Source organism: Pipistrellus hanaki (genome assembly GCF_964339955.1).
Source record: "Pipistrellus hanaki genome assembly, chromosome: 3".
NCBI classification, from domain to species: Eukaryota; Metazoa; Chordata; class Mammalia; order Chiroptera; family Vespertilionidae; genus Pipistrellus; species Pipistrellus hanaki.
This window is the reverse complement of record NC_140505.1, coordinates 172,185,402-172,211,817: the sequence shown is the minus strand read 5'-3', so window position 1 is coordinate 172,211,817 and position 26,416 is coordinate 172,185,402. Positions and strand designations below refer to the sequence as shown.

The following is a 26,416-nucleotide window of genomic DNA, read 5'->3' as shown; positions in this document are numbered from 1 at the left end:
ACAGGCCCTTCACCCAGGCTGCCCTACGCCCCAAGGGAACCCCCATCCTGATCTGGAACACCCTTCAGGGCAAACCAACCAATCCCCACCCATACACCAGGCCTCTATCCTATTTAATAAAAAAGTAATATGCAAATTGACTGTCATTCCAACACACAGGATGGCTGCTCCCATATGGTCAAAGATCCTGCCCCCATTTGGACACAAGATGGCTGCCACAAGATGGCCAGCAGGGGAGGGCTGTTAGGAGGGACTAGGCCTGCAAGGGAGGGCAGTTGTGGGCAATCAGGCAAGGAGGGGACGGCAGTTGAGAGGGACCAGGCCTGCAAGGGAGGGCAGTTGGGGGCAATCAACCCTGCAGGGGAGGGCAGTAAGGGGTGACCAGACCGGCAGAGTAGGGAAGTTGGGGATGACTGGGCCTGCAGGGAAGGGCAGTTGTGGGTGGACCCAGGCCTGCAGGGAAGGGCAGTTATAGGTGACTAGGCCTGCAGGGGAGGGCAGTTAGAGGCAATCAGGCTGGCAGGGTAGCAGTTAGGCATCTATCAGGCTGGCAAAGGAGTGATTAGAGGGTGATCAGGTTGGCAGGCAGAAGCAGTTAGGGGCAATCGGGAAGGCAGACAAGTGAGCAGTTGGGAGCCAGCAGTCCTGGATCATGAGGGGGATGTCTAACTGCCCATTTAGGCCTGATACTACTGGGATCGAGTTAAAACTGGCAGCCAGACATTTCTTGTGGGGTCCCAGATTGTAGAGGGTGCAGGCTGGGCTGAGGGACACACAACCCCGTGCACGAATTTTGTGCACTGGGCCCCCAGTGTTTGTATAGACAGGAATTTTTTATGTCATTCAAATTATATTTTAAACAAATTCTCCTACTTCTCTTTTAGGAAGGGCTAATCAAGTCTGAGCCTCTGAGAATTTTCTTTATTAATAATAATAATAAGTTAATATGGCTGTTAATATCATTACCTTTTACCTAATGATGCTCAGTCCTCTAGGTATCCCATCCTTTGATACTATTGCTGCTGTCCATTCCTCTAGTATGTGCTCATCTTGTTCATTTCAAACTCATGAGGCCACTTAGCTTTGATTTAGCCAGCCCCAGACTGCACCTTTCGTCACAATCCTGCAGTTTCACAAACCTTCTTGGTAAATGTGTCCTCATCGCCCAAACTTAACATTTATAAGAATTCCATGGAGCCGAAACCGTTTTGGCTGAGTGGATAGAGCGTCGGCCTGTGGACTGAAGGGTCCCGGGTTCGATTCCCTTCAAGGGCATGTACCTTGGCTGCGAGCATATCCCCAGTAGGGGGTGTGCAAGAGGCAGCTGATCGATGACTCTCTCATTGATGTTTCTAACTCTCTATGTCTTTCCCTTCCTCTCTGTAAAAAATCAATTAAAAAAAAAAAAAAAGAATCACATGGAGGACTTGTTCAATCACAAGTTCCTGGATGCCATCTCTGGAGCTTCTGACACAATATGATATGTTAGGGTTAAGTGAGAATGCATTTGTAACAAGCTTTGAAGTGATGTTGATACTGCTGGTCCAGTGGTCACATTTTGAGTGGCACTACTCTAATACTCTGCTGTTACCCTGTTTCCTCAAAAATAAGACAGTGTCTTATATTAATTTTTTCTCCCAAAGTTGTGCTAGGTCTTATTTTCAGGGGATGTCTTATCTTTCCATGCGCTAGGTCTTATTTTCGAAGGATGTCTTATTTTCGGGGAAACATGGTAACAGTATCACTCACTCTGAGGCACCAGTTTCTTCCCTATCAAACCTTTTTTTTGGGGGGGGGGGTAGATGGGGGGGGGGGAGGGTGTCTCAGTATTGTATCAGCACAGTCATTCTCAACTGGGGGAAAATTTTATCCCCAGGAGACATTTGGCAATGTCTGGAGACACTTTTTTGTTGTCCTAACTGGGTAAGAAGGCATGCTACTGACATCTGGTAGGTAGAGGCCAGAGGTGATGCTAAACATCCTACAATGCACAAGGCAGCTCCTTACCACAAAGAATTATCTGGCCCAAATGTCAATAGTGCCAAGGTTGAGAAATTTGACATCAACATGATATTGCTTTGTTTGCCATTAGCATAAAATCCTTCTGATTGTGCCTATGTCAAATAGATAGCCTATGTAGTGAAGATAGAGGTAAAGGAATGGTTGTGTCCTATCCCCAACCCCTGCTTGAATATAAAAATCTCAACTTTATTGAATATAAAAATCTCAACTTTAAAACCAAGTGTTTGAATTATTACTTGTAGACATGATAACTTGTCTTCAGATTCTTAACTTCTCCTTCTTAGGTCTCATGACAGAATGGAAGACTTTACTGAAACTACACCTTTGGACATTGAACCTATGTATTTCTTTGATCAGGTAATAATATAGGTCAGTCTCATAAATTATAATTTACTTTTTAAAATATATTTCACTTTGACCAGTATTTTTCTCTACCTTTTAAATAGATTTATTTTATTTTAGATGAAACCAAAAAGGAGAAAATGGGAAAAGAAAGACTGTCTCCCCCATTTGAAACACACGTCAGAAGACAAGCTTAGGTAAAACATTTGGAATTACTCTGCATTGCTGGCATCACTGTATATTTTCAAAGACTTATAAGGTGCTCAGGATCAATCCTTCCTTATTTCCTACCCTCTAAGAAACTATATCAAGAAAGTACCATGTCAAAGATGACCATGAATTTAGTCAAAGAGCTTTATTTTAGCCAGATCAGGATTAATTTAAGCATAATTGGTCAAGTGGACCAGTCATCTGGTTTCTTTGCTAATCCATGACAAACCTAGCTTGTTCTCTCTCCCTCTCCTTCTCCCTCTTTCTCCTCCCTCTCCCTCTCCCTTTTCTTCTCCTTTGGGGAGTTTTCACTAGCTGTTCCTTCTGTTTTCAGCATTGCTTACCCCCCTTTCCTTGTCTTTATTTTAAGTTTCACCTTTGTAGTGAGACTTTTCTTGATTATCCTATTTTAAATTTCTACACCATCACCACCTTAGCAATTTCTATCCCTTTTCTAACTTTTCTGTTGCACTAAATCACTTTCTAAGATTTTAAATGATATCCCTTTTTAAAAAATATATATTATTGATTTTTTTTTACAGAAAGGAAGAGAGAGGGAGAGTTAGAAACATCGATGAGAGAGAAACATCAATCAGCTGCCTCCTGCACACCCTCTACTAGGGATGTGCCCGCAACCAAGGTACATGTCCTTGACTGGAATTGAACCCAGGACCTCTGAGTCCGCAGGCTAATGCTCTATCCACTGAACCAAACCGGTTAGGGCAATGATATCCCTTATTATTTGTTTGCTCTCTCTCTTCTCGTGAGAATATCAGGTCTACAAGGATTTTTTATCTACTTGATCACTTCTCTATCCCCAATACCAAGAACAGTGCTTGGCACATAAGATGTGCTTAATACAGATTTGTGATTAATATCCACAGAATTGTGTCAAGACCACAAAAATGAATGAAATAATGGAACTAGTCATTTCACAATATTTTTACCCCCTAGTTACCACAATTTAACTTGTAAAGTGGAAATTAAATTATCCCAACCTATCTTAGAACATATATCACAAGGCTGAATAAAATTAAAAGTTGTTAATTTTACCAGTGAGTTCTCAGGCAGGGGTGTTTCGTCCTGCAAGGGACATGTAGCAATTTCTGGAAGCGTTTTTGTTTGTCACAACTAGTGGGATATGACATTATCGTCATCTGGTCTATAGAGACCAAGGTTGCTGCTAAACATCCTACAATACATGGGACAGCGCCTTCAACAGAGAATTATCTGATCTGAAATGTCAGCAGTATTAGGATGAAAAACTGGGATATGTATTAATTAAATTGTGAGGGTGTTTTTTGAGCCTGTTATAATTTTTCTCAAGACCATTACAAGTTGCTGTTATTTTCAGAAGTCTATTGTCTCTTCATTTCCAGCTCTTTCTGTTTTTGAAAAGCAATATTACCTAATAATAGACAAACATATAAATTGACCATACCTCCAATATTCCCACAGCCAATCAGAAGTGAGTATGCAAATTAACCCAACAAAGATGGAAGATTAATTTGCATATGCAGGTGCAGTGCAGCTGGGAGGGATGGGACACTTGTTATGAGCGGGAGAATCATTTCTTCTCATGTGCTGTATGCCTAGAGAAGTGGAGCTACATTAAGACTGGGCCAGGTGCCAAGACCTTCATTGTTGATTATCTCTCGTTAATATTGTTAAGTCTGGCCCTAGCTGGTTTGGCTCAGTGGATAGAGCATCAGTCTGCAGACCAGAGAGTCCCAGGTTTGATTCTCCTCAAGGTCCTGTACCTTGGTTTCAGGCTCCTTTCCAGCCCAGGCCCTGGTCAGGGCACGTGCAGGAGGCAACCAATCAATGTGTTTCTCTCACATCCATATTTCTATCTTTCCCTTTCCTACTCTCCCTAAAAATCAATAAAAATATTCTTGTTTGAGGATTAAAAAGATTGTTAAGTCTAGCTTTGAACTGGACAGTCCATTATTTTAGCTTCTGCCTGAAAAATAAACCAGATATATAAATATTATATTTAAATATGTATTAAGCTGAAACCAGTTTGGCTCAGTGGATAGAGCGTCGGTCTGTGGACTGAAAGGTCCCAGGTTCGATTCCGGTCAAGGGCATGTACATTGGTTGTGGATACATCCCCAATAGGGAGTGTGCAGGAGGCAGCTGGTTGATAATTCTCTCTCATTGATGTTTCTAGCTGTCTATCCTTCTCCTTTCCTCTCTGTAAAAAATCAATAAAATATATTTTAAAAAATGTATTACATTTCTTAACCTTCTTAATATCCTTCTGAAAGAGATATAATTATTGACTATACTTACATATTGAGGCAATTAATAAGTGGAAGGTGTTACAGTTATTGTTACTTTAAGTAGTAGTCTTATTCTTTTATTTGAGCAATAGATAAATCTGAGAGTTGTAAATGCATATTTGCAGGATGTTACAAAGAAAATACCATAAAATTGAGATAATACAGTAGCTGCCTCATAGGGTTAGTATTAGAGTTTAGAGAAATGATGCTTATGAGAGCAACTTTGAAAGCTTATTATAAAGGGATATAGAAATGTATGAGTTATAATAATAATAATATATTTAAAGTTTTCGAAAATAGGTCTTCCATTTAAAAAATATTAATGTGAAAATATATCCAATGCCTAAAGATATACATTTACAATTCTTATTCCAATTCAAATACCTTTTGGTCTAAAAAAGTTGCCTTTTTACACTAAACTCTCCATTGGGAAACCAATGTTATTTTTCGAACTATGCTAATGGAACCACCATTTAGTAGAAAGATGGAAGTGACTCTTAGTGCTCTGCACCATTTTATAAAGTCCATCGGGAGGTGCTGACATGTTTCACCACATTGACATGATGAAAGAAAACATTTTGAAATTGTAATGACAAATGAGCAGAGGGATGTAGGAGAATTTATAGGGGTGATAAATGGTGATGGAAAGAAGCATAATATACATGTGAGGTATTATAGAATTATACACCTTAAACCTATATAATTTTACTAATCAATATAACCCCAATACATTCAATAGTAAAGAAATTGTGATGACTAGGACAGCTGTCTTATAAATATTTGAACAACTGGTCTACAGGAGAATATTCCAAATTTAAAAACCATAGCACTCCCCCCTCCCATCCCTTCCCCTCAGTTATCAAAAGCCCTCATCAGTCTCTAAGCTTTTCAGGTGCCTCTTCTAGATTTGGTAAATTCCCTCTCCCTGCACCTAACCTCCTACAAAGGTGGTAGTGGGGAATATGAAGGTCACCTGTTTGGATTTCTGGCTTCTCTAAAATACAGTAATATCTGATAGGTCTGTGTTGGATGGGTTGAGGGAACACAGTATGTTTGTGGACTTAGAACCTCAGAAATTCAGGGAAGCGTTTCTGGAAGAAATGATCTATGTCTTGTTTTATAATTAGACAAATGAATAAATGATGCACATATATTGTTTTTTGTCTTCTGTGTATAAACATAAATGTTTATTGTGGAAAAATTAGAAGAGCATGAAGTATAAAAGGAGAAAATAAAAATGACTTCTGTAATCCCACAATTAATTTTCTTTTTGGTGGACATTTGCTTAGGCTCTTTACTACCAGATAAATGATATATACATCATACAATTCAGATCATTCCACATATGTAATTGTGTATCTTTTTTATATAACATAATCATTTCCCCAAATTATTAAAAGAAATTTTACAATTTTTATTGCTATACATTTATGGGTATGGCGTTATTTACATACTTAGGAATATTGCTATGAGCTATTAGGTTCTTTTCAATTTTTACTAATATCAAAAACTAATATTACAGCTAGAAATTTTATACACAGATGCTACATATCTTTTAAATTATATTTAGAAGTCAAATTACTAGGTTAAAAAGTATTCAATATCTTTAAGTCTCACATGTTTTTTACAGTCTTCCAGAGAGTATTCACCCTATAGAACTAGACAAGGAAGCAAGGCAACCTATAGAAGCTGCACCAAAGAAGAAATATGCATTTCAATCATTTGCCATCTCACCAACTCCTGTTGCTTCCAATATTCCTATTGACGTTAAATTCTCCAAAATACGCAGGCAAAAGAGTCCATTTGAAGAATTCAAACAAACTGCTGCTGAATTACTGTATGAACTTGGGGAGACATTGCAGACATATGCTGAGAATAATATTGCTTTCCCTGTAGGAATTGTAAATCTTGTGAATTACAGTTGGCTTGATCTCATTGAAGGAGCTTATAAATATGCAACCAAAAAGTCACTTTCAAAGAAACAAAATGTCCTGCAAAGCAATTCCAGTACCATGATGGTTGACAAAATCAACTATCCAAGAATAGAATGTTATAAGGAAAATTATCTGATGAAAGCAAAAAAAGACCGCCACCATTTTGTACCAATTGAAAAAACATGTAAGTAGAAATTACTAGTTAGATTTATAAATAAGAATAAAAGTAGCAAGTGAGATAGTGACAGACATTATATTTGGTTATATTAAAGTGGTAATTTGGTTTGTGTTAATCATTTTAATAATTCATGAATGTCAGCAGTAAGACACAATTTTTCTCTTAAATATTTTTTATTGATTTCAGAGAAGAAGAGAGAGAAAGAGGGTGACAGAAACAATGATGAGAGAGAATCAATGATCACCTGCCTCCTGCACACCCCACTCTGGGGATCAAGCCCACAACCCACGCATGTGCCCTGACTGGAAATCAAACTGTGACCTTCTGATTCATAGGTCAATGCTCAACCACAGCCACACTGGCTGGGCAGACAGAAAAATTTATGGTGTTTTCAGTTCAATATAGCATCCATTATGCTTCCTATCCAAGTGATATGAAGCCTTTGCCTCAGGAGATCTTACAAATTCTCTAACAGTAGCACGGTCCAACAGAAAAATGATGCTAGCCACATAGGTAATTTTTTAAAATTAAACTTTATTTTATTATTTTTTTAAAATATATTTTATTGATTTTGTACAGAGAGGAAGGGAGAGAGATAGAGAGTCAGAAACATCGATGAGAGAGAGTCATCGATCAGCTGCCTCTTGCACACCCCCTACTGGGGATATGCCCGCAACCAAGGTACATGCCCTTGACCGGAATCGAACCCGGGACCTTTCAGTCCCCAAGCCGACGCTCTATCCATTGAGCCAAACCGGTCCCGGCTAAAATTAAACTTTATTTCTAAGATAATTGTAGTCACACATGCAGTTATAATAAACAATATAGAGAGGTCACATATACCCTTTATCCAAATTTTTTTTACATGGCAACATCTTGCAAAATTATAGTACAGTATCGCAAACAGGCTATTGATGCAGTCAAGATTCAAAATACTTGCATTACCACAATGATCTCTCATGTCCTTTTACAGCCAAGACTATGTTCCTCCTGCCGCACCCCCTCTTTAAACCTGACAACCACCAATGTGTATCTCATTTTAATATGATTGTCACTTCAAGATTATATGGAATGGAATCATACAATGTGTAACTTTTGGTGATAGCCTTTTTGTCCAACTAGCTTAATTCTCTAGAGATTCATCCAGGTTGTGTAATGTTTCCTTCTTATTGCTCAGCTATTTTCTGCGATATAGATGTATCACAATTTGTTTAACCATCCACTCCTTGAAGGACATCTGGATTTTCCCCTTCCTCCTTCCCTCCCTTCCACCTTTTGGCTATTAGGAAAGGTACTAAAACATTTATATACATGTTTTTGTGTAAATATAAGTTTTGATTTCTCTTTGATAAATGCCCAGAAGAACAGGTGCTGGGCTATGTTTATTTTATGTTTACTTTTATATATTAAGTGCCAAACTGTTAATGCCAAACTGTTTTTTTCAAGAAGCTGTTTTTTGCCGAAACCGGTTTGGCTCAATGGATAGAGCGTCGGCTTGGGGACTGAAAGGTCCCGGGTTCGATTCCGGTCAAGGGCATGTACCTTGGTTGCTGGCATATCCCCAGTAGGGGGTGTGCAAGAGGCAGCTGATCGATGACTCTCTCTCATCAATGTTTCTAACTCTCTATCTCTCTCCCTTCCTCTCTGTACAAAATCAATAAAATATATTTTTAAAAAATGTTAAAAAAAAAAAGAAGCTGTACTGTTTACATTTCTATCAGCAATATATGAGTGACAACCTTGCCCATATGTGGATATCATCATCTTTTTTTTTTTTTTCGACATTCTTATAGACATGTAATGATATTTCAGTGTGATTTTATTTATGCTTATTTTATTTATTTATTTATTTATTTATTTATTGGTTTTGTTGAGGGGAAGGGAGAGAGAGAGAGAGAGAGAGAGAGAGAGAGAGAGAGAGAGAGAGATTACCTTAAGTTACACTATGTATGATTTCATTTCATATAATCTTGAAATGACAAACATATTAAAATGGGATACACATTGGTGGTTGCCAGGGTTAAAGAGTGGGTGGGGCAGGAGGAACATAGTCTTGGCTGTAAAAGGACATGAGAGATCCTTGTGGTAATGCAAGTATTTTGAATATATTTTATTGATTTTTTTACAGAGAGGAAGGGAGAGAGATAGAGAGCTAGAAACGTCAATGAGAGAGAAACATCGACCAGCTTCCTCTTACACACCCCTTACCGGGGATGTGCCCGCAACCAATGTACATGCCCCTGACCGGAATTGAATCTGGGACCTTTCAGTCTGCAGACCAACGCTCTACCACTGAGCCAAACCTGCTTCATCGTGGTAATGCAAGTATTTTAAATCATGACTGCATCAATAGCCTTGTTCCACCTATTTGTGCATTCATTGGTTTATTCTTGTATGTGCCCTGATGGGATCAAACCTGCAATATTGGTGTATTGGGACGGCACTCTAACCAACTGCATTACCCAGCCAGATCCTTCACTGTGGTTTTAATTTGCATTTCTCTAAAGGTTAATGATGTGAAATATGTGTCTTCTATATATCCTCTTCAGTAAAATATCTTTTATGTCTTTGCTCATTTTCTAACTGGATTGTTTGCTTTCTTTTTATTTTGATTATTTTTTTAGAGAGAGTGGAAGAGAGAGGGAAAGACAGAGGGAATATCGATGTGAGATAAACACATCGATTGGTTGCCTCTTGCATGTTTCCTGACCAGCTCCCTGGTTGGGGAGGAGCCTGCAACTCAACAGAGGTCCATGCCCTTGACCAGAATCAAACCTGGAACCCTTTGGTCTGTGGGCCAATGCTCTATCCACTGAGCCAAACTGGATAGGGGGTTTACTTTCTTATTGTTGAATTTTGAGAGTTCGTTATATATTCTAGATATTAGTCCTTTGTTGTAAATGTGCTTTGCAAATATTTTCTTCCAGGGTATTTTAATGCTTTTCTTTTTTTTTAATTAAAGAAAAGCATTAAAATACACTGCCCATCTCCACCCACCTCTGCCTCTCCCTCCCTTGGCCTTCACCAAACTAATACCCTCATAAAAATATTAAAACATTGACAATTGGGCTTTTTGTTGATAATCTAGTAAAATGCTCTTTTTCTTCTTCCCCTTTCTTCATCTTCTTCTTTTTTTCTCTCTAGTTTTTACCAGCCAAAGGCAGTATTACCAGATGCTCCATGGAACCGATTTACCTTTTGTCATTCACTTCTCATTGTCATCCAAGTTCTGTTTAGAAAATGGTAAGATCCCTTTACCCACCCAAATCAGGGTCAATTTTGATGAGCAGCCCGAGTGAGAATCACTTCCATTCACTGAATTTGAAACCTTTCTCCCAGACATCCTCTTAGTACCACAATCATAGATTCGAAGTCAAACTTTTCAAAGATATCCTCATCTAATCCAGCTCTCCTGGTTTCTCTACTTTTATACCTTGTGAGTTTTTCCTTCATGATTTTGAGGAACCAGTTTAGGTAACAATGACATTTATGTCCTAGAAGAAAAATCCAGGGCCCTTCCAGTGCAAAAACCTACCATTCTAGATTGGAAACCAAGGCTTCCATGTTATAGGCAAAAATAAATTCTTAAATTGTTATAAAGGAGACCACCCAAGAAAGTTTATGGTTACCCAAATCTAGAAAGAATACTTTCTATACCTGAATTAAGTTATAAAATGGGTAAGACATTGGTTGTTAGGAAAAGGGAAACTTACTATTCCTTGGGACGCAAACATAACATAGCTGTTGTGGCTCAGAGAATCAGTAGGAGTTGGGGCTGACTGCCATACATCTTACAGATTTACTTTTTGTGCTCTTTTTATCATAGTTAACAACCTTAAAAACAGTTGAAAGGATCTGGTTTTAGATAATGTGCCTAGGGATAAGTGTTCTTTCCACAACTCCCCATTCTCTTATTTATACTTCTTTTTTTTTTTTTTTTTTTTTAAATATATTTGAATTTTTACAGAGAGGAAGAGAGAGGGATAGAGAATTAGAAACTTTGATGACAGAGAATCATCCATCAGCTGCCTCTTGCACATCCCCCACTGGGGATGTGTCCGCAACCAAGGTACAAGTCCTTGACCGGAATCGAACCTGGGATCCTTCAGTCCTCAGGCTGACGCTCTATCCACTGAGCCAAACCAGTTTCGGCTTATTTATACTTCTGAATTTAATGTGTTGAGGGATCAATTTAAAACTAGAACTGTCTCACTGGGGTGGGACAGATATTGAGGAACCAGACCCAAATGCATATGCTAAGAACAAGCCAGTAGGTATGGCAAAACAGCAAATAGGAATGAAGTAAATCTTAAGGTAATGAGAGAATTCTACATGAAAATGTCAAAGAATCCAAATACATGGGTAAAATCCAATGACTGGAAATCCCCTAGCAAGCAATTATATTGCAAGTGGTGACCAGCCCACTAGTTAATCTGTGAACAAGGAGCAAGGCCTTAGGGCAGAGGTTGAAATCTTAAAGTGGGAGGCTAGAAAAATTTACATTATCTAATCCTAAGGAATCCAGTGGTGAAGCTTGTTCAGTCCTCCCAGCCTAAAGTTAGGATGGTTCTCATGGTCCTGTGGGGATGAACCTGGAATCTTTAGGCAGTAAGCCACAAGAACCCAACTCACATGAGCTTAAGCAACAAGAGAATTATTTGCTCATGTTGTAGAGGCTAGCTCAGAAGATTAAAGGAAAAATTGCAGGAACAGTGTTCAAGGAAGGATGTGGGACTCATACTGGCAAATACTTTGTTCTTTTCCACTTCTGCTTGGTTGAATTCTATAGTTAGGCCCATGCCTAATAGTAAATAGTAAATAGGGTTTAATAGTAAAGATGTTCACTGCCAGCCATGGGTTCATGTGCTTCCAGCTGAGGAAGAAAGTGCTCTCCTTCCCATCACCACCCAAGGTCCATATTTCAGTTTTGAATAATGACTCAGATTAACTCTGTTTGAGTCAAGTGCCCACCCTACAGGCAATCATGGTGGCCTGGGCTGGTCAAACCTGGGTCATTGGTTCACGGGTTGCTAGAACGTATTATTGTCATCCCAACTTGAATCCCATGGGATGTGTTTGGGATGATACTTCAAAATAAGAAAAGTCAAGTAAATCCATTGTTTTGAAATAGAAGAAATCCTGCCCTTAACTAAAGGTTAGGGTGGGGAAAAGAGGTGAGGACAAAAGCAGAGAAGAGATACAATGTCCTGATTCAAATTTCCCCTGGAGTTATGGCCAAATGAAGAGTTTGTGGTTAAGGAAAAAGATCTGAAGACAGAATAATCCGTATTTGGAAGAAGCTACATCAAAACAATAACAGTGCTGGTGTGGTAAGATTCTGTGCCTTCCACCCCCTTCATATCTTCACTTTTAAATTTTTCTTCCATATGTAATTTACTGGTTTATTGAATGCACTGGACTTGGCAGGATGGAATAAAGAAAATGCAAGGTTTTCTCTTCCAAATTCCTTGAAGGCATCTATGAATTTTTCCATATGTTCACTACAAGGGTAGAATTTTACAAGGGGAGAACATTAGAACTGAAAGATCTTAGAGATCATATCATTCAGTTCTCTCATTTTGATGATGAGAAATCTGAATTCCACAGATGTTGAGTACCTAAACAGGTTAGTGGGATAGTCAGGAAAAGGGCCCAAATCTATTGACTATCAATAAAGTGTTCTCTCTAATACACAGGCTTCTTTCCTGACACAGGGAAACAGAGGACCCTCATCTGTAGGTCTACAGAGTGTGTAGGGATTCTTGGAAGGCCTCTAATAACTTCCGACATCATTATAGGAGTTTAATTCCTTGGAGTTAAAGTCCTGATCCCATTTCAGGGCAAATCTCCTTCAGGACAGGTAATTCTTAAGTTGATAATTACTTATACTTTAATATAAATGGATTTTGGTTCCCTTTTCAAGTAGGCTTTAGTAGACTGATGGGCAGGATTTACCCAGTGAGTACTGACTTGGGGTAAATTTTGAGATAAACATTCCTTTTGTGTCAATGTCTTTTTTTTTTTTTTTTTTTTTTTTTTTTTTTTTAAAGGTTGGATCGCTCACTATCCTTACTCAAAATTGGAAATTTTGAAATGGAAGAAAGTCCTCGATATTGCTGTGAAGAAGCTACAAGAAGCCATAATTCAAATGTAGGGAGCCCTCTGCAGTCTTCAGAATCATATATTTTTATGAGGCATATGATACAGTAGATAGGCAAGGAGAGGTATAGAGTTTGTGTGACCCTATCACCTTGCCTATTGTATTTATAATACGAAAAGATACATGCACACACAAACCTGTCTCTTCCAGGTAACTCGTGAAAAAGTCTATGACTTATCAATCAGTCTTATCACTTGACCAGTACAGGATCATGTGTAACAATGTTGGGGAAAAGAAGTAGTCATGGAAAGAAAAGCCAGTATGAGAAAAATACTGTACTAAGGAAACAGTCCCTGTTTTTATGTAAATTGGAAAACTAAACATTTCAGCAAGTTAACAATCAACAGAGGACAAATAAAAAAATTAAGAGGTGGGCCGAAACCGGTTTGACTCAGTGCATAGAGTGTCGGCTTGTGGACTGAAGGGTCCCTGGTTTAATTCCTGTCAAGGGCATGTATCTTGATTGCGGGCACATCCCCAGTGGGGGATGTGCAGGAGACAGCTGATGGATAATTCTCTCTCATCAATGTTTCTAACTCTCTATCCCTCTCTCTTCCTCTCTGTAAAAAAAAAATCAATAAAATATATACTAAAAAATTAAGAGTTGATAATAACGATAACAGGCATTGACAAAATACTCTGTGCTAGTTAGTCAACCTAGCACTTGACACATGTTATCTATACTCCTTAAAACCATTCAGGAGAGAGGTACAATTTTCTCCATTTTACAGATGAGAAAACTAATGTGACAGATTGTAGCAATTCGTTCAGTCACACAGCAAGACAAAGACAGAGCCAGGGCTGAAACCCAGCTGCACCTGACTGCAAAGTCTACCCACTTTGTTTCTACTCTAGTTCTGTGTGAAAATACCACATACTGGTTGCAGGAGTGTATTTTGATACATTCTTAGTATTTAAATTTTTCAAAAATTTAGGAAAGCATAAGAAGAAAACACAAACAACCTTTTCAATAAGGGAATACCGTTGTGTTTTTGTTTGTTTGTTTTTGTTGTTTTTACCATTTTGACATATTTTCCTCCAGCTTTTCCATGAGTTACCTGGAAGAGTAGGGTTTGTGTGTGCACGTATCTTTTCATATTATGAATACAATAGGCAAGATGCTAGGATGACGTGTCCAGGGTCACATAGACTCTATACATCTCCTTGTCTATCTACATATATAAACACATACACAACCATACATGTAGTAAGTACTATTTAAATGCTATGTATTTTACATGTTTATATATTATCTGTTAAGCTATATACTATCTTTTGAAACCCTTTTTTGTCCTGCTTTTTCTTTGATCACATGAGCATTTTCCCATGCTGTTAAATTCTTCAGAAATAAAATTTTGAATGGCTGCTTTGAATTAAGTCCATTGCATGGATGTTCCATACTTTTTTTTAACTAGTCTACTATTATTGAATATTTACGTTTATTCAATTCTTTGATTCCTTCCTAAAGCTATATTCCTAGAAGTGGGACTTGGTTGAAATATATAAACATTTTTAAAGTTCTAGAAAGTTACTGCCAAATTGCTTTCTAGAAAAATCATGCTGCTAGCCCTTCATAGAAATGTAAGAGAGGCTATCTCAACATTCTTAGCACTGAATGTAATTCTTAAGACCATTCAACCTTGATAAATTGATAGACAAAGAATACTCTTAAGTGTCTATTTCTTTACTAATTAGAGAGGTTTAACTTTTGAAGTATTTTTTCACATTTAAAAACATTTCTTTCAGCATTTCATATAACCAGGCGTTCTTAATCTCTGTACCTTTCCTCCCTAAGGTTTTAGAGTCTTTCTTACCTGTTCATTTAAGATTTTAAAGTATTTAGTATATTAATCTTTTGTTACTTGTGATAAATACTAATTTCTCCAACTTATTTCCTTTTAATTTTATGATTAAGATGTCAGTGTTTTGTTTTTAAAATATATTTTATTGATTTTTTTACAGAGAGGAAGGGAGAGAGATAGAGAGCTAGAAACGTCGATGAGAGAGAAACATCGACCAGCTGCCCCCTGCACACCCTCCACTGGGGATGTGCCCGCAACCAATGTACATGCTCTTGACCGGAATCGAACCCGGGACCTTTCAGTCCGCAGACCGACGCTCTACCACTGAGCCAAACCGGCTTTGGCAAGATGTCAGTGTTTTAACTTTTGTTATTGTATAGCTATCTATGCTTTGTTTTAATATCCCCCCCCCCCCCCATTTTTAAGGTTTAAATTTTTTAATATATATTTTTTTAATTGATTTCAGAAAGGAAGGGAGATAAAGACAAAGAAACATCAATGATGAGAGAGAATCATTAATTCGCTGCCTCTTGCATGCCCCCTGCAGGGATAAAGCCTGCAACCTCGGCATGTCCCCTGACCGGGAATTGGACCGTGACCTCCTGGTTCATAGGTCAACATTCAACCACTGAGCCATAACAGCTGAGCTTCCCCATTGGTTTGTTTTTTGTTTGTTTATTTTCTTTTTAAATAAATCATTATTGTTCAGATTATTACACTTGTTATTCTTTTTCCCCCCTATAGCTCCCCTCCACCCAGTTCCCACCCCACCCTCTTCTCTTACCCCACCCCCCACTGTCCTCATCCATAGGTGTACGATTTTTGTCCAGTCTTTTCCCACACCCCCCACACCTCTTTCCTCCGAGAATTGTCAGTCCACTCCCTTTCTATGTCTCTGATAATGGGGAACTTTCCTGAATTATAGCTGCCCACTCTGACTATTTATTTAATGTGGCATTTATAGAATGCAAGATATTTTGGTTGGGGTTTTTTGCACTGGAGCTTTTGTATCTTAATTTTTGGTCTTATTGGTAAGGAGGTGGAGTGTGCCTTTTTTCTCCCAATGATTATAAGTATTTACACTTTAGTGGCATTCTTACCTTTCTTTTAAAAATAATCCAAAAAATTCATTTGTGGAAAGTCACAGAAAAATAAAATCATGTTTAGGCATTGAATGAATGGTTAAGGTTAGAGTTGGAGAATAGTAATTAGACTCGTGTTTCCAGTAGATTATAATTTTGTGTTGTTAAACTGATATTGTACCATTGATGTTTATCAATAGAGAGGCATGCATGTGTTTTGGTGTGGAAAAGAATGGCAATCTATAAGTGCTTTGCTTTTGTCATATTGTTCAGTAATTTTGCCCACTCACCACATTTTTGACAGTGGGGTATGTTTTCATGAGAACATGAGAAAGAAAGGAAGGAGCAGCAGGAGGAGGAAAGCAAGAGAAGAGACAGGGGGAAAGAGAAAAATCTGTTGTTCATTAAACATTTCCATTTTCCAAATACACAGTGGCAGATTTGATCCTTGGCCACCCTCCTGGCTCTGGTTCCTTACTTGCAAGGGTCATTGGGAAGTGTGTCCACCTGCATCTTGGAAGAACCAATGACTCTTGATGATTGCTAGGATGCCCACTCCCAATGTTCAACAATGGTGTGGTTGTTAAACCTTTCCCGTCTTTTATTAATCAGCTGTATTATTTTCAATTACTTATTTTTAAATCTTTAAAAACTTTTCTTTCACCATAACTCTTCCCACATCCCAGATCTCATACTCACCTGTTAAGTGCAGCATACAGACCATATCTTTCAAATATTCCAAGACCCTCCTTGAGATATGCCAGCTCAATTTCAGGAATTTTCAAGTGTAACTTAAGATGAAAAACATCAAGGATTCTTGTTTGAATCTGCTCTAAATCTGAAAGGACTTGCTGAGGGCAGCTTTAAACATTCTTTTATGCTGTTACTGAGATTTGCTTGTTTGTGTGTTTGGGTTTTTTATTTATTTTGTTTAATTTTTTATTTTGGTTAGTCCTCACCCAAAGCATATTTTTCCATTGATTTTTAGAGAGAGTGGAAGGGAGGTGGTAAGACAGAGACAGAACATCAAACATTAATGTGAGAGAGACACATCAATTGGTTGCCTCTTTCATGCCCACCATTGGGTCAGGGATGGAGCTGTAACAGATGTATGTGTCCTTGACCTGAATCAAACCAGGGACCCTTCAGTCCGAGGGCCAACACTCTATCCACTAAGAAAAACCAGCTTGGGCTTGTTTGTGTGTTTTGAGTTCCACTCTGTGATGCTATTAGAAGTGTCCAAACTGCTTACTCTTCTCTGGGAAGGTGGCTCCTCCTTCCCCTAGTTACACTCCTGAAGCTTCTGATTATTCTCTAGTTTGATCCTGGATCTCCCACAATCTGTCTTAATAACAGAGAAGCCCAGCAGCCCACTTTTGGTTGCTGGGATTGCTGAGTAAAAGCAAGCCAGAAGCCCATGTGGATAAAGCAGGTGGTGCTGTCTCCAAGAGAACTAAGACTGTCTCATTAGTGTATGACCTCTGCTTTGCCAGCCTGACTCTGGAGGCTTCTACTGGCATATTGCCAACAGCTATCTGCTTCTTGTTTACACAAGTGTGGGGGAAGCTGGGCAAGAACTAAGAAGGTCTGCTTCATGACTGACCCTCAGATACAGAGCCCTGGCAGGTCCCCATTTCATACTGTGCCCACAGCTCCTGTAGCACCCGACACTAGAAATGTGGGGAATAGTATTGTGAAGTGGAGAGATTCGAGTAGAGAGTTTGGAGTGGATATGCATACACTGAAGCCTGGCTTTCCCATGCAGCTGCCTAACTTGGGCGCTCTCTTTAGAAGGGAAATAGATAGCATCTTTCTCATGAGTTTTGCCTGTGGAAGACACCTAGTGAATATTTGTGGATGGTTAAATGAATGTTCTAAGAGGCTACCTTAATTTCAGGGTCTATGTCTAAAACCTAGAAGCTAGGTTGTTTCATATTCACCTATTCTTCCCCTTTATCACCTTATTATTATTTTTTTTTTTTTTTTTTTTTTTTTTGTTAATACATTTTATTGATTTTGTACAGAGAGGAAGGGAGAGAGATAGAGAGCTAGAAACATCGATGAGAGAGAGTCATCGATCAGCTGCCTCTTGCACACCCCCTACTGGGGATATGCCCTCAACCAAGGTACATGCCCTTGACCGGAATCGAACCCAGGACCCTTTGGTTCCCAAGCCGACGCTCTATCCATTGAGCCAAACCGGTCTCGGCTATCACCTTATTATTAATAAACATGTATGTGTATAATCTCCATTAAAATGTAATGAAAACTACTAGTATTTATAGAGTACATGCTAAATACTGGGGTTCGTGCATGTACCAGAGATTCCTTACAATTCTGTGAGGTATTGTTATCTATATTTTAGAGATGAAGAAACCAAGGCTCTGAGTTTATTACTTGGCTTATTTTCTGTGGTCCCAAGAGGCAGTGCCAGGATTCATCTCAGTTCTTATCCAAAGCCTGTGCTGCATCATACTGCTCCTATGGGGACAAAGGCTACTTACTGATCCTACAGTTCCTACAGCCTCTGGTATAGTGCTTCACACACAGTGGGTACTCAATAACTCTTTAAAAATGGCAGGCACTCCATAAATGCTTAGCTAAGGATTTCAAAATCCAGATATTATGATTTAAAAGAAGCCCATTAAACACTGGCTGGGTGACTCCATTGGTTGGAGCATTGTCCTGAACACAAAAAGGTTGTGGGTTCAATTTCCAGTCAGGGCACATATCTAGATTACAGGTCCCATCTCTGGTCTGAGCAGAGGCAACTGAGTGATGTTTCTCTCTCTCTCTCTCATTAATGAACATATCCTCAAATGAATATTAAAAATAAAAAATAAAAACCAGCTGAAACCAGTTTGGCTCAGTGGATAGAGCGTCGGTATGGGGACTGAAGGGTCCCAGGTTCGATTCCGGTCAAGGGCATGTACATTGGTTGCGGGCACATCCCCAATAGGGGGTGTGCAAGAGGCAGCTGGTCAATGTTTCTCTCTTGTTGATGTTTCTAGCTCTCTATCCCTCTCCCTTCCTCTCTGTAAAAAATCAATAAAATATATTTTATAAATAAATAAATAAATAAATAAATACCATTAGAACAGCCATTGGCCATCCTCCAGTCCTTGATAAGACCAAACAATTAACCAAGTCTCGAATTCTTTTCTTTTGAATAGCAAAACAGAAGAAGCTAAGCTGAAGGAAGAGGGATTCAACAAACAACTTATTCTGCGCCACTATAATGATCCTAAAGATGAGGCAGTGGTGGACAACAGTCCCTTTGGTTCTCAATATTTCTGGCTGGAGCTGCTGAAGGGGAGGCCTCAGATGCCAGCAGTCCAAAAGGATGACCCAGAGATGAAAAAGTTCCATTACGCCTTGATAGATGGTTCCTCCATGATCTAATATCCTTGTGAAATTCCAATGGGAAAGAAAGATGGAGGGGGCCAGGAATGGTAGCAGAAGCTGACAGGTAGAGTGTTTCTGTTTCATCAGAAAATTCCAGAAAGGACATCTGATGTCTTGTGCTTATTCAGTCTGCATTCCCTCTTGCTGGGAGAGCAGGTTGAGATAAATTCTCCAGTTTACAAACCTTACTTCTATTTAAAAAAACAAAACAAAAAAAACCCTCTGGTTATAACCAGTCTTTTTGGTAAGCATCTGAGTGCTCATGTGGTTCTGAGAAAATGAGTTTTCCTTGCATTTTCCTGATTAGTAGAGAGGACCACCTAAGGATTTAGCATCTAGAAAATCTAATTTAAAGAGAAGAGGGCATTGTAATAAATTCTTACAAATCCAAAATGAAAGAGACCTCAAGAGTCCATCTTAGTTTTGTAGAGGTTGGTACAGCTAGGTTTTTTGAAATTGTTCACATATCTGCAATTATCCCTTAGCCTTCTTTTGCTCCTGTCTATCCAAAGACATTGGTCGGGAGATTTTTGTCCTCCTGCTGTGTGCTGGAATGACCACACCCTGCAATGCTGGTTACCAAAGGGCAACTTTGGTTTCCAGCAACTTTGCCATTAGACTGGACCAGTCTGACCAGACTTACCTGTTGTTGTTCACATAATTGATTTCAAAGAATTCAGGTCTAAAATGAGTATATAGTAGGAACATGCAACTGGTAGTCAAGGAACTTGTGTGCTAGCCTGGTACTATCATGCTCAGTGACTAGGGGGGATTGAGTCACTCTCTCTGGACTTCTATTGTGTTATCTGTAAATGGCTAATTGAAATAATTAAATCGACTAAGAATTAATGGCATTAATTATTATTATCATTATTGTGTGTTTTATCAATATCAGTTCCTTAACCTTGATTTTATCTATCCATCTGGCCGGGTAGCTGTATGTCAAAGCTATTCTGCCCTCCCTTGGGGTGGCATGTACACCAACATATTCAGTGACTTGCCAGATCAAGTTATCCTTGGGACCTTTACACCTTTTGGATGCGGTAGCATTTCTTTTCCTAAGGGGTATGTGAGATTCCAGACAAACTAGAACTTGCGGGTAAGCTAAGGGATAAAGAAAGAGCTAAATCCTGACAGAGAAGAGGTTAGGGAAGCAATCTTTTAACTGGTCAATCTAATTGGGGAAACTGGTAAGGAAAATGAAACATACACATGTGTTCATGACTATTCCATGTATGAACTTGCAAATCAGAACAAGACAAAAGACGTTGGGTGTCAAAGAATCCAATTGTGCCATCCATGAAGAGATGCTATGGCTTTCAAGAACAGAGGGATCTATATGAAGGCAAGACCCCCAAGAATGCACAAGTTGGTAGCTAAAACAGGGAGGCTGATAATGGGTGAGCTAGGTGTCAGCTGAACATGCTTGAACCCTTAAGAACTAGATACACTGACAGGACTCCCATTTCATACCCCATTAAACGTTGTATGTCCTAAAAATTTCTGCAAATTTCTTAGGGGTATGATCTCATGGTTTCCTTTAGTTTTGAAACCCTGCCTTCTCTGACTATTGTTCTCTACTTTGTCTTGTGTCTGTGAGTTTATTTTGGCTTTTTTATTTTTTAAAAAAATCTTTATTGTTGAAAGTATTGCATATGTCTCTCCTCCCACTCCCTCCATTGGCCTCTTCTAGTCCCCCCAACCCCGCCACCCTTCACCACCCTATTGTCTGTGTCATGGGTTATGTGTGTGTATATATATATATATATATATATATATATATATATATATATATGATTTTTGGTTGATTTCTTCCCACCCACCCTCCCCCACTTCCCTCTGAAATTCCACAGTCTGTTCCATGCTTATCTTTTTATTTGAGCCAACTGGGGAATTTTCTCTTTTCCTTGACTTTTATACACTGTTCACCAGAGGCCTCAGTGAGGGTAGCAGAATATCTTGGTGGTTTGAGTTACATAACATTCCCATTAAAAAAAATTGTGTACATAAACTGTGTAAATACTTGGAAATTTAAAATTTTTCAAATTCACCTATTTGCTGAATTTGAATTTTTTGAATGAATCTCAAACACATATTTTCCCATACCCTATGTTTTGACTTCTCTTGATTACAAGATCCTGGGAGTTGGGATTTAGATCATCCAGAAAGCAAGGAACTCCCTTCTTTTTTCTTAACCAGTTAATAAATATGTGTTTGTGTGTTTCCACCATGTTCAGCACTATGTTCGCTGATCATGCTTCTGGTGAAGCCCCTCTCCCTGATTCCTTTTGTTGGCTGTTTTTATGAGCCAAACCACCTGTCAAAATGTGTCATCAGCTTGCCAGCTGAGAGAGTGCAAGTCAGCAAAAAGCTAAGAGAAATAAAAGACGGATGCTTGATTCTCAAAATGCAAATAGAAAAAGAGGCAGATTAATGGGGCAGCAAAGTGCCTCAGTGAGTGGCATGTATATACCTGTCCTTGGAGGAGAAGAGCTTTTCCCAACTTTGATGTGGAGATGAAAAGAGGATGACAGAGTCTGGAAGCATTTCAAAGACTGGAAAAGTACATACTTTCCTCTCCCAACCCTAGAAGTTGAACAGTTTTGAAAGCGTCGGAAACACTATGTAGTTTTTATGGCACTATTATATTCTGTGACAAGGTGGAAAAGTAACAATTTCTTTTATGAAGAACAAATATATTTTACTTGATTTTTAAGGGATTGTTAAAGTTAGATTCTTTGGAAACTTTTCTGGTGAGCTTGCTTAAAACATATCCCCTTTATTAATTGCAAATATATCACTTTAAGTCAAGAAAGCACTTAAAAAAAAAAAAAAGTCAAGAGATAACTTTTTGCCTGGTCATCATGGCTCAGTGGTTGAGCATTGACCTATGAGCCAGGATGTCACTGGCTGGTCAGGGCCCATGCCCGGGTTGCGGGCTTGATCTCCAGTGAGGGTTAGGTGGTGGGGGAGGTGTGCAGGAGGCAGCCAAACAATGATTCTCTCTCATCATTGATGTTTCTATCTCTCTCCTGGCACTATCTTCCTATCTGAAATCAATTTTTAAAAAAAGAGATAACTTTTCCATATGTGTTTTTAAAAAATATCTATTTTTATTGATTTTAGAGAGGAAGGAAAAGGGAGAGAGAGAGAGAGAGAAACATCCACGATGAAAGTGATTCATGGATTGGCTGCCTCCTGCAAGTCTCCCACTGGGGATCGAGGCCACAACCCAGTCATGTGCCCTTGACCAGAATCAAACCTGAGACCTTTCAGTTCACAGGCCGACATTCTATCCACTGAGCCAAACCAGCTAGGGCAACTTTTCCATGTTTTTATTTTTTCCCAGGAATCCTATGGTTAGGTCTAATTCTCGCTTGAAGAAACTGAGGTTCAAAGAAGATGTATACCTTTACCAAGGCCCCATTATAGAGAAAAACATTGGTTAGTTTTCATACTCTAATTGCTATGTGCTCTTTCCTCTTTTCAACCCTTAACATGTTGAGAGAGAGTATATACTACATGAATAATAATAATAAGAGTAGATGCTATAATGATGATGGTGGTGGTGGTGATGATGGTGATAGTATGATTATGAATATGGGCTTTGGGGTTAGACATATCTGTCACTTGGCTAGAGTAACAGGGCAACTGGAGCATATGTATCCAGTATCTGGCAGGCTTGCTCAGGCTTCTTCACATGGTGGCTGAGTTCCAAAAGCAACAATAGTGAAGATGAATCCTAGTTCATAAACACTTTTCCAGTCCCTCGAGCGATATATTTGCTAATTATTCACTGATCAAGCAAGTCACATGGCCAAACCTAGATTCAGGAGATGGAGAAAAGACTCTTACTCTTCTCGGGAGAAGCTGCAAACTATTGCAGTCACTATTTATTTATTTTTTTTAAAAATTTTGCATTTGATCACATGAGCAACACCTGAATCTAGATTATTACACACACACACACACACCCGTATCTGCCTCTCTCCATCCTCAATTCTATTTTGTTCGATTATAGTAGAATTTGAGGAGTATAAACACATAAGATGGATCACACTAGAATTAATCTGTTAACCACCAATCCCTTCTCTCAAAAGTTTCAATGAAAAGGCTTGATTCTCTTCTCTCTCCTGGTTTTGGTCTAGATATTCTTATACTCTCACCTGGAAGTCTATGTCATCCTCTAATTTTTTTCTATATCCTGCAACCTGATTGATCACTCCTTTTTATCTTAATTCTCTCCCTTTTATCTTCTGCTCATAAAGCTCAGACACTATGAAGTCTGTATTTGTATAGCTTTTGTGATTTCTGCTCCTCTAATATTCTACAGAATCCCACACTTTGTGAACCAATTAACAGTCACTCATTATTGCAAACCCTCACCCATAACCCTAGACAACTATTAATTTACCTTCTGCCTATAGGTTTGTCTGTTCCAGATATTTCCTATAAATGAAATAATATAATATGTGGTCTTTTGTGACTAGTTTTTTTTTTTCCACTTAGCATAAAGCTTTCATGGTCCATGTTGTAGTATGTATTAGCACTTTGTTCTTTTTTATGACCAAATAATATTCCATTGTGTGGCTATACCACCTTTTGTTTCTCCATTCATCCGTTGATGAACTTTTGTGTTGTTTCCACTTGGTTTCTATGAATAATGTTGTGAACATTAATATATAGGTTTTATATGGACATATGTTTTCACTTCTTTTTGGTAAATACCTAAGAGTGGAATTGCTGAGTCATATAATAACTCTATTTTATTTTATTTTTTACTTTTTGAGAAACTTGCAGACTGTTTTTCCAATAAAAACCTTTTCTGACCACCTTTTTATTTTATTTTTAATTTTGAAATAGCAGATTGACACAGGGCTTTATTTCAGCTGTCTGTACAAAGGAAAATAGGGAGCACCCCTATCTGATACATGTAAAAATACTAAGGATGTACAATGTACAAAAACAATTTCTCACCATTAGTTCATATCCTTATAGGTCATGTACTTGAGGGAAGAAACAGTTTTAGTATGACCGACAGTAATAGTGATATAGTTGTGTCTGCTTAAAGCACTTAGCCAGATGATTAGATCTTGCACAGATCTAATGAAATAACTAGCAAGGTCAAGAAATGTCACAAACTCTAAAGCTGCAAGGAGGTAATTCAATGAGAAATTTAGAGGCTTTCTTTTTATTTAAATAAATACTTTACATTTCATGCTCACCTATAATGCACTCCCAGAAGCAAGATAAGGAGATTCTACCAGAGACAGTACAAATAGTAGCAACAAAGTGTGGACACTGAGGTGTATGGAGACCCTGCAGTTAGGAAGGAAAGTCTTAGTTCTGTCCTCCGAAGAAGCAAGTGGCCCCTGTGACAACACTCTGAGTCCCCATCCTTTCCTTTTTATTACTCGAGTGATGACTTTATTTATTTATTCTCAGTACTAATCTTAATCTAAAATTAAATTTCCCTTTACTGGGTGTGTGCAACTAGAATGTGAGCTCCTTTATAGGAGAGACCACATCTGTCTTGTTTACTACTCTATCCCCAACATGGTAACATGCCAGGTATACAGTGAGTGCTTAATAAGTACTTGAATAATTGAATAATGAGTGAACAAGACTTTTAGGAATATTTATGTCAGGCTGTTGAAAATGGGTAGATGGAGAGGCTGGAACAAACAGTATTTTAAGAGGGCCAGCCATAAACATTTAATCAAAGGGGTTACAGCAGTTAGAATATTTGTTTGCTGAAAGTAGAGTTAGAATGCTTTGCTAGCCGAAACTGGTTTGGCTCAGTGGATAGAGAGTCAGCCTGTGGACTGGGGGTCCTGGGTTCGATTCCGGACAAGGGCATGTACTTTGGTTGCGGGCATGTCCCCAGTAGGGGGTGTGCAAGAGGCAGCGGATCGATGATTCTCTCTCATCTCTATCCCTCTCCCTTCCTCTCTGTAAAAAAAAAAATCTCTCTCTCTCTTTCTCTCTCTCTCTCTCTTTTTGCAGCCAAATAATATCAATGATGTTTAATGAGGATGGAGGCCTGGTGATAAGCAGAAATGGACACATTGTAAGAGAATGGGCATGGCCTACAAAGGGAAAACTTGATGATCCTATTGAAATTTTGGTAACATTTTACAATTTATCATTTTTTCTGGTCATTTATTATGCTCTAACCATAATTTTCTTTGAGGGTCTGAAATATACTATTGAAGAAGGAGGGTTGAGAGAACTGAATTATTCAGTTTGGATGACTCCACTAGCCAACTAATCTGATAAATCTTTATTTCAGTTCTTTACTTCACTTGGCACTTTACTTGGTCCTTTCTTGTTGAATTTATCTTTGCTAAACAGCAATTATTTAAACAGTAGTTTAAAAATTATTATTATAAAATATTGTGCCTACTATAAAATATTTTTAAAATAGGAAAGTATACTATGTTCAAAGTGAAAGTCTTCCTCTCAGTCTCACTGTGCAGAAATGACCTCTGTTGACAGTTCAATGTATGTCTCTGTAGGATCAAGGATCAAACATTCAGATAATTAGTAGTGAGCCTGCCAGGTGGAACTGCAGTGTACTGGGATATCTGTACTCCCTGAAGAGGCAGCCTCTACTCAGGGCTAGAGGCTGTTACCACATGGGAATATGGGCTTGGGCTTGCTATCTTTTATGGTTTAAAAAAAGACATAAATTCAGATTTTTTAGTGAAATAGCTTAATAAAAGTTGTCAATTAATTCTGAGCTGCCAGTATGTAACCTCTGTGCTAGACATTCTCAATTCATATAAAGTTACTGTGTGTGTGTGTGTGTGTGTGTGTGTGTGTGTGTTGCATTTTGTATATAGAGTCACTTTGTTCCTTTTTTATATATATATATGTATGTATAATTCATTTCAGAGAGGAAATGGGGGGAGAGAGATAGAAACATCAATGATGATAGATAATCATTGACTGGCCGCTTCCTGCACACCCTGCACTGGGGTTCCAGCCTGCAGC

At 38.6% G+C, this 26,416-nt stretch overlaps 2 protein-coding genes across 6 annotated transcripts in view; both read left to right on the top strand.

Moving 5' to 3' along the window:
- LOC311619867 (uncharacterized protein) overlaps window positions 1–19,544 on the top strand; it is a 34,351-nt gene extending 14,807 nt beyond the window's left edge. For 3 of the 5 annotated variants that reach the window (XM_084878493.1, XM_084878492.1, XM_084878491.1), the window contains 6 exons: window positions 2,307–2,379; window positions 2,485–2,561; window positions 6,490–6,977; window positions 10,116–10,214; window positions 13,022–13,121; window positions 19,189–19,544. In XM_084878493.1, the coding sequence (XP_084734619.1) occupies window positions 2,320–2,379; window positions 2,485–2,561; window positions 6,490–6,977; window positions 10,116–10,214; window positions 13,022–13,121; window positions 19,189–19,417 (1,053 nt within the window). In that variant the 5' untranslated portion in view covers window positions 2,307–2,319 and the 3' untranslated portion in view covers window positions 19,418–19,544. Of the gene's footprint in view, window positions 1–2,301; window positions 2,392–2,484; window positions 2,562–6,489; window positions 6,978–10,115; window positions 10,215–13,021; window positions 13,122–19,188 lie in introns of those variants that run through there. The other 2 variants (XM_084878495.1, XM_084878494.1) reach the window with 2 other exon arrangements.
- A 797-nt stretch (window positions 19,545–20,341) lies between these two features.
- The window catches only part of LOC311619864 (uncharacterized protein C3orf20-like), a 44,146-nt gene continuing 38,071 nt past the window's right edge, over window positions 20,342–26,416 (top strand). Inside the window, exons 1-2 of the mRNA XM_084878487.1 lie at window positions 20,342–20,485; window positions 25,427–25,547. Coding sequence (XP_084734613.1) covers window positions 20,394–20,485; window positions 25,427–25,547 — 213 coding nt within the window. The 5' untranslated portion in view covers window positions 20,342–20,393. The remainder of the gene's footprint in view (window positions 20,486–25,426; window positions 25,548–26,416) is intronic.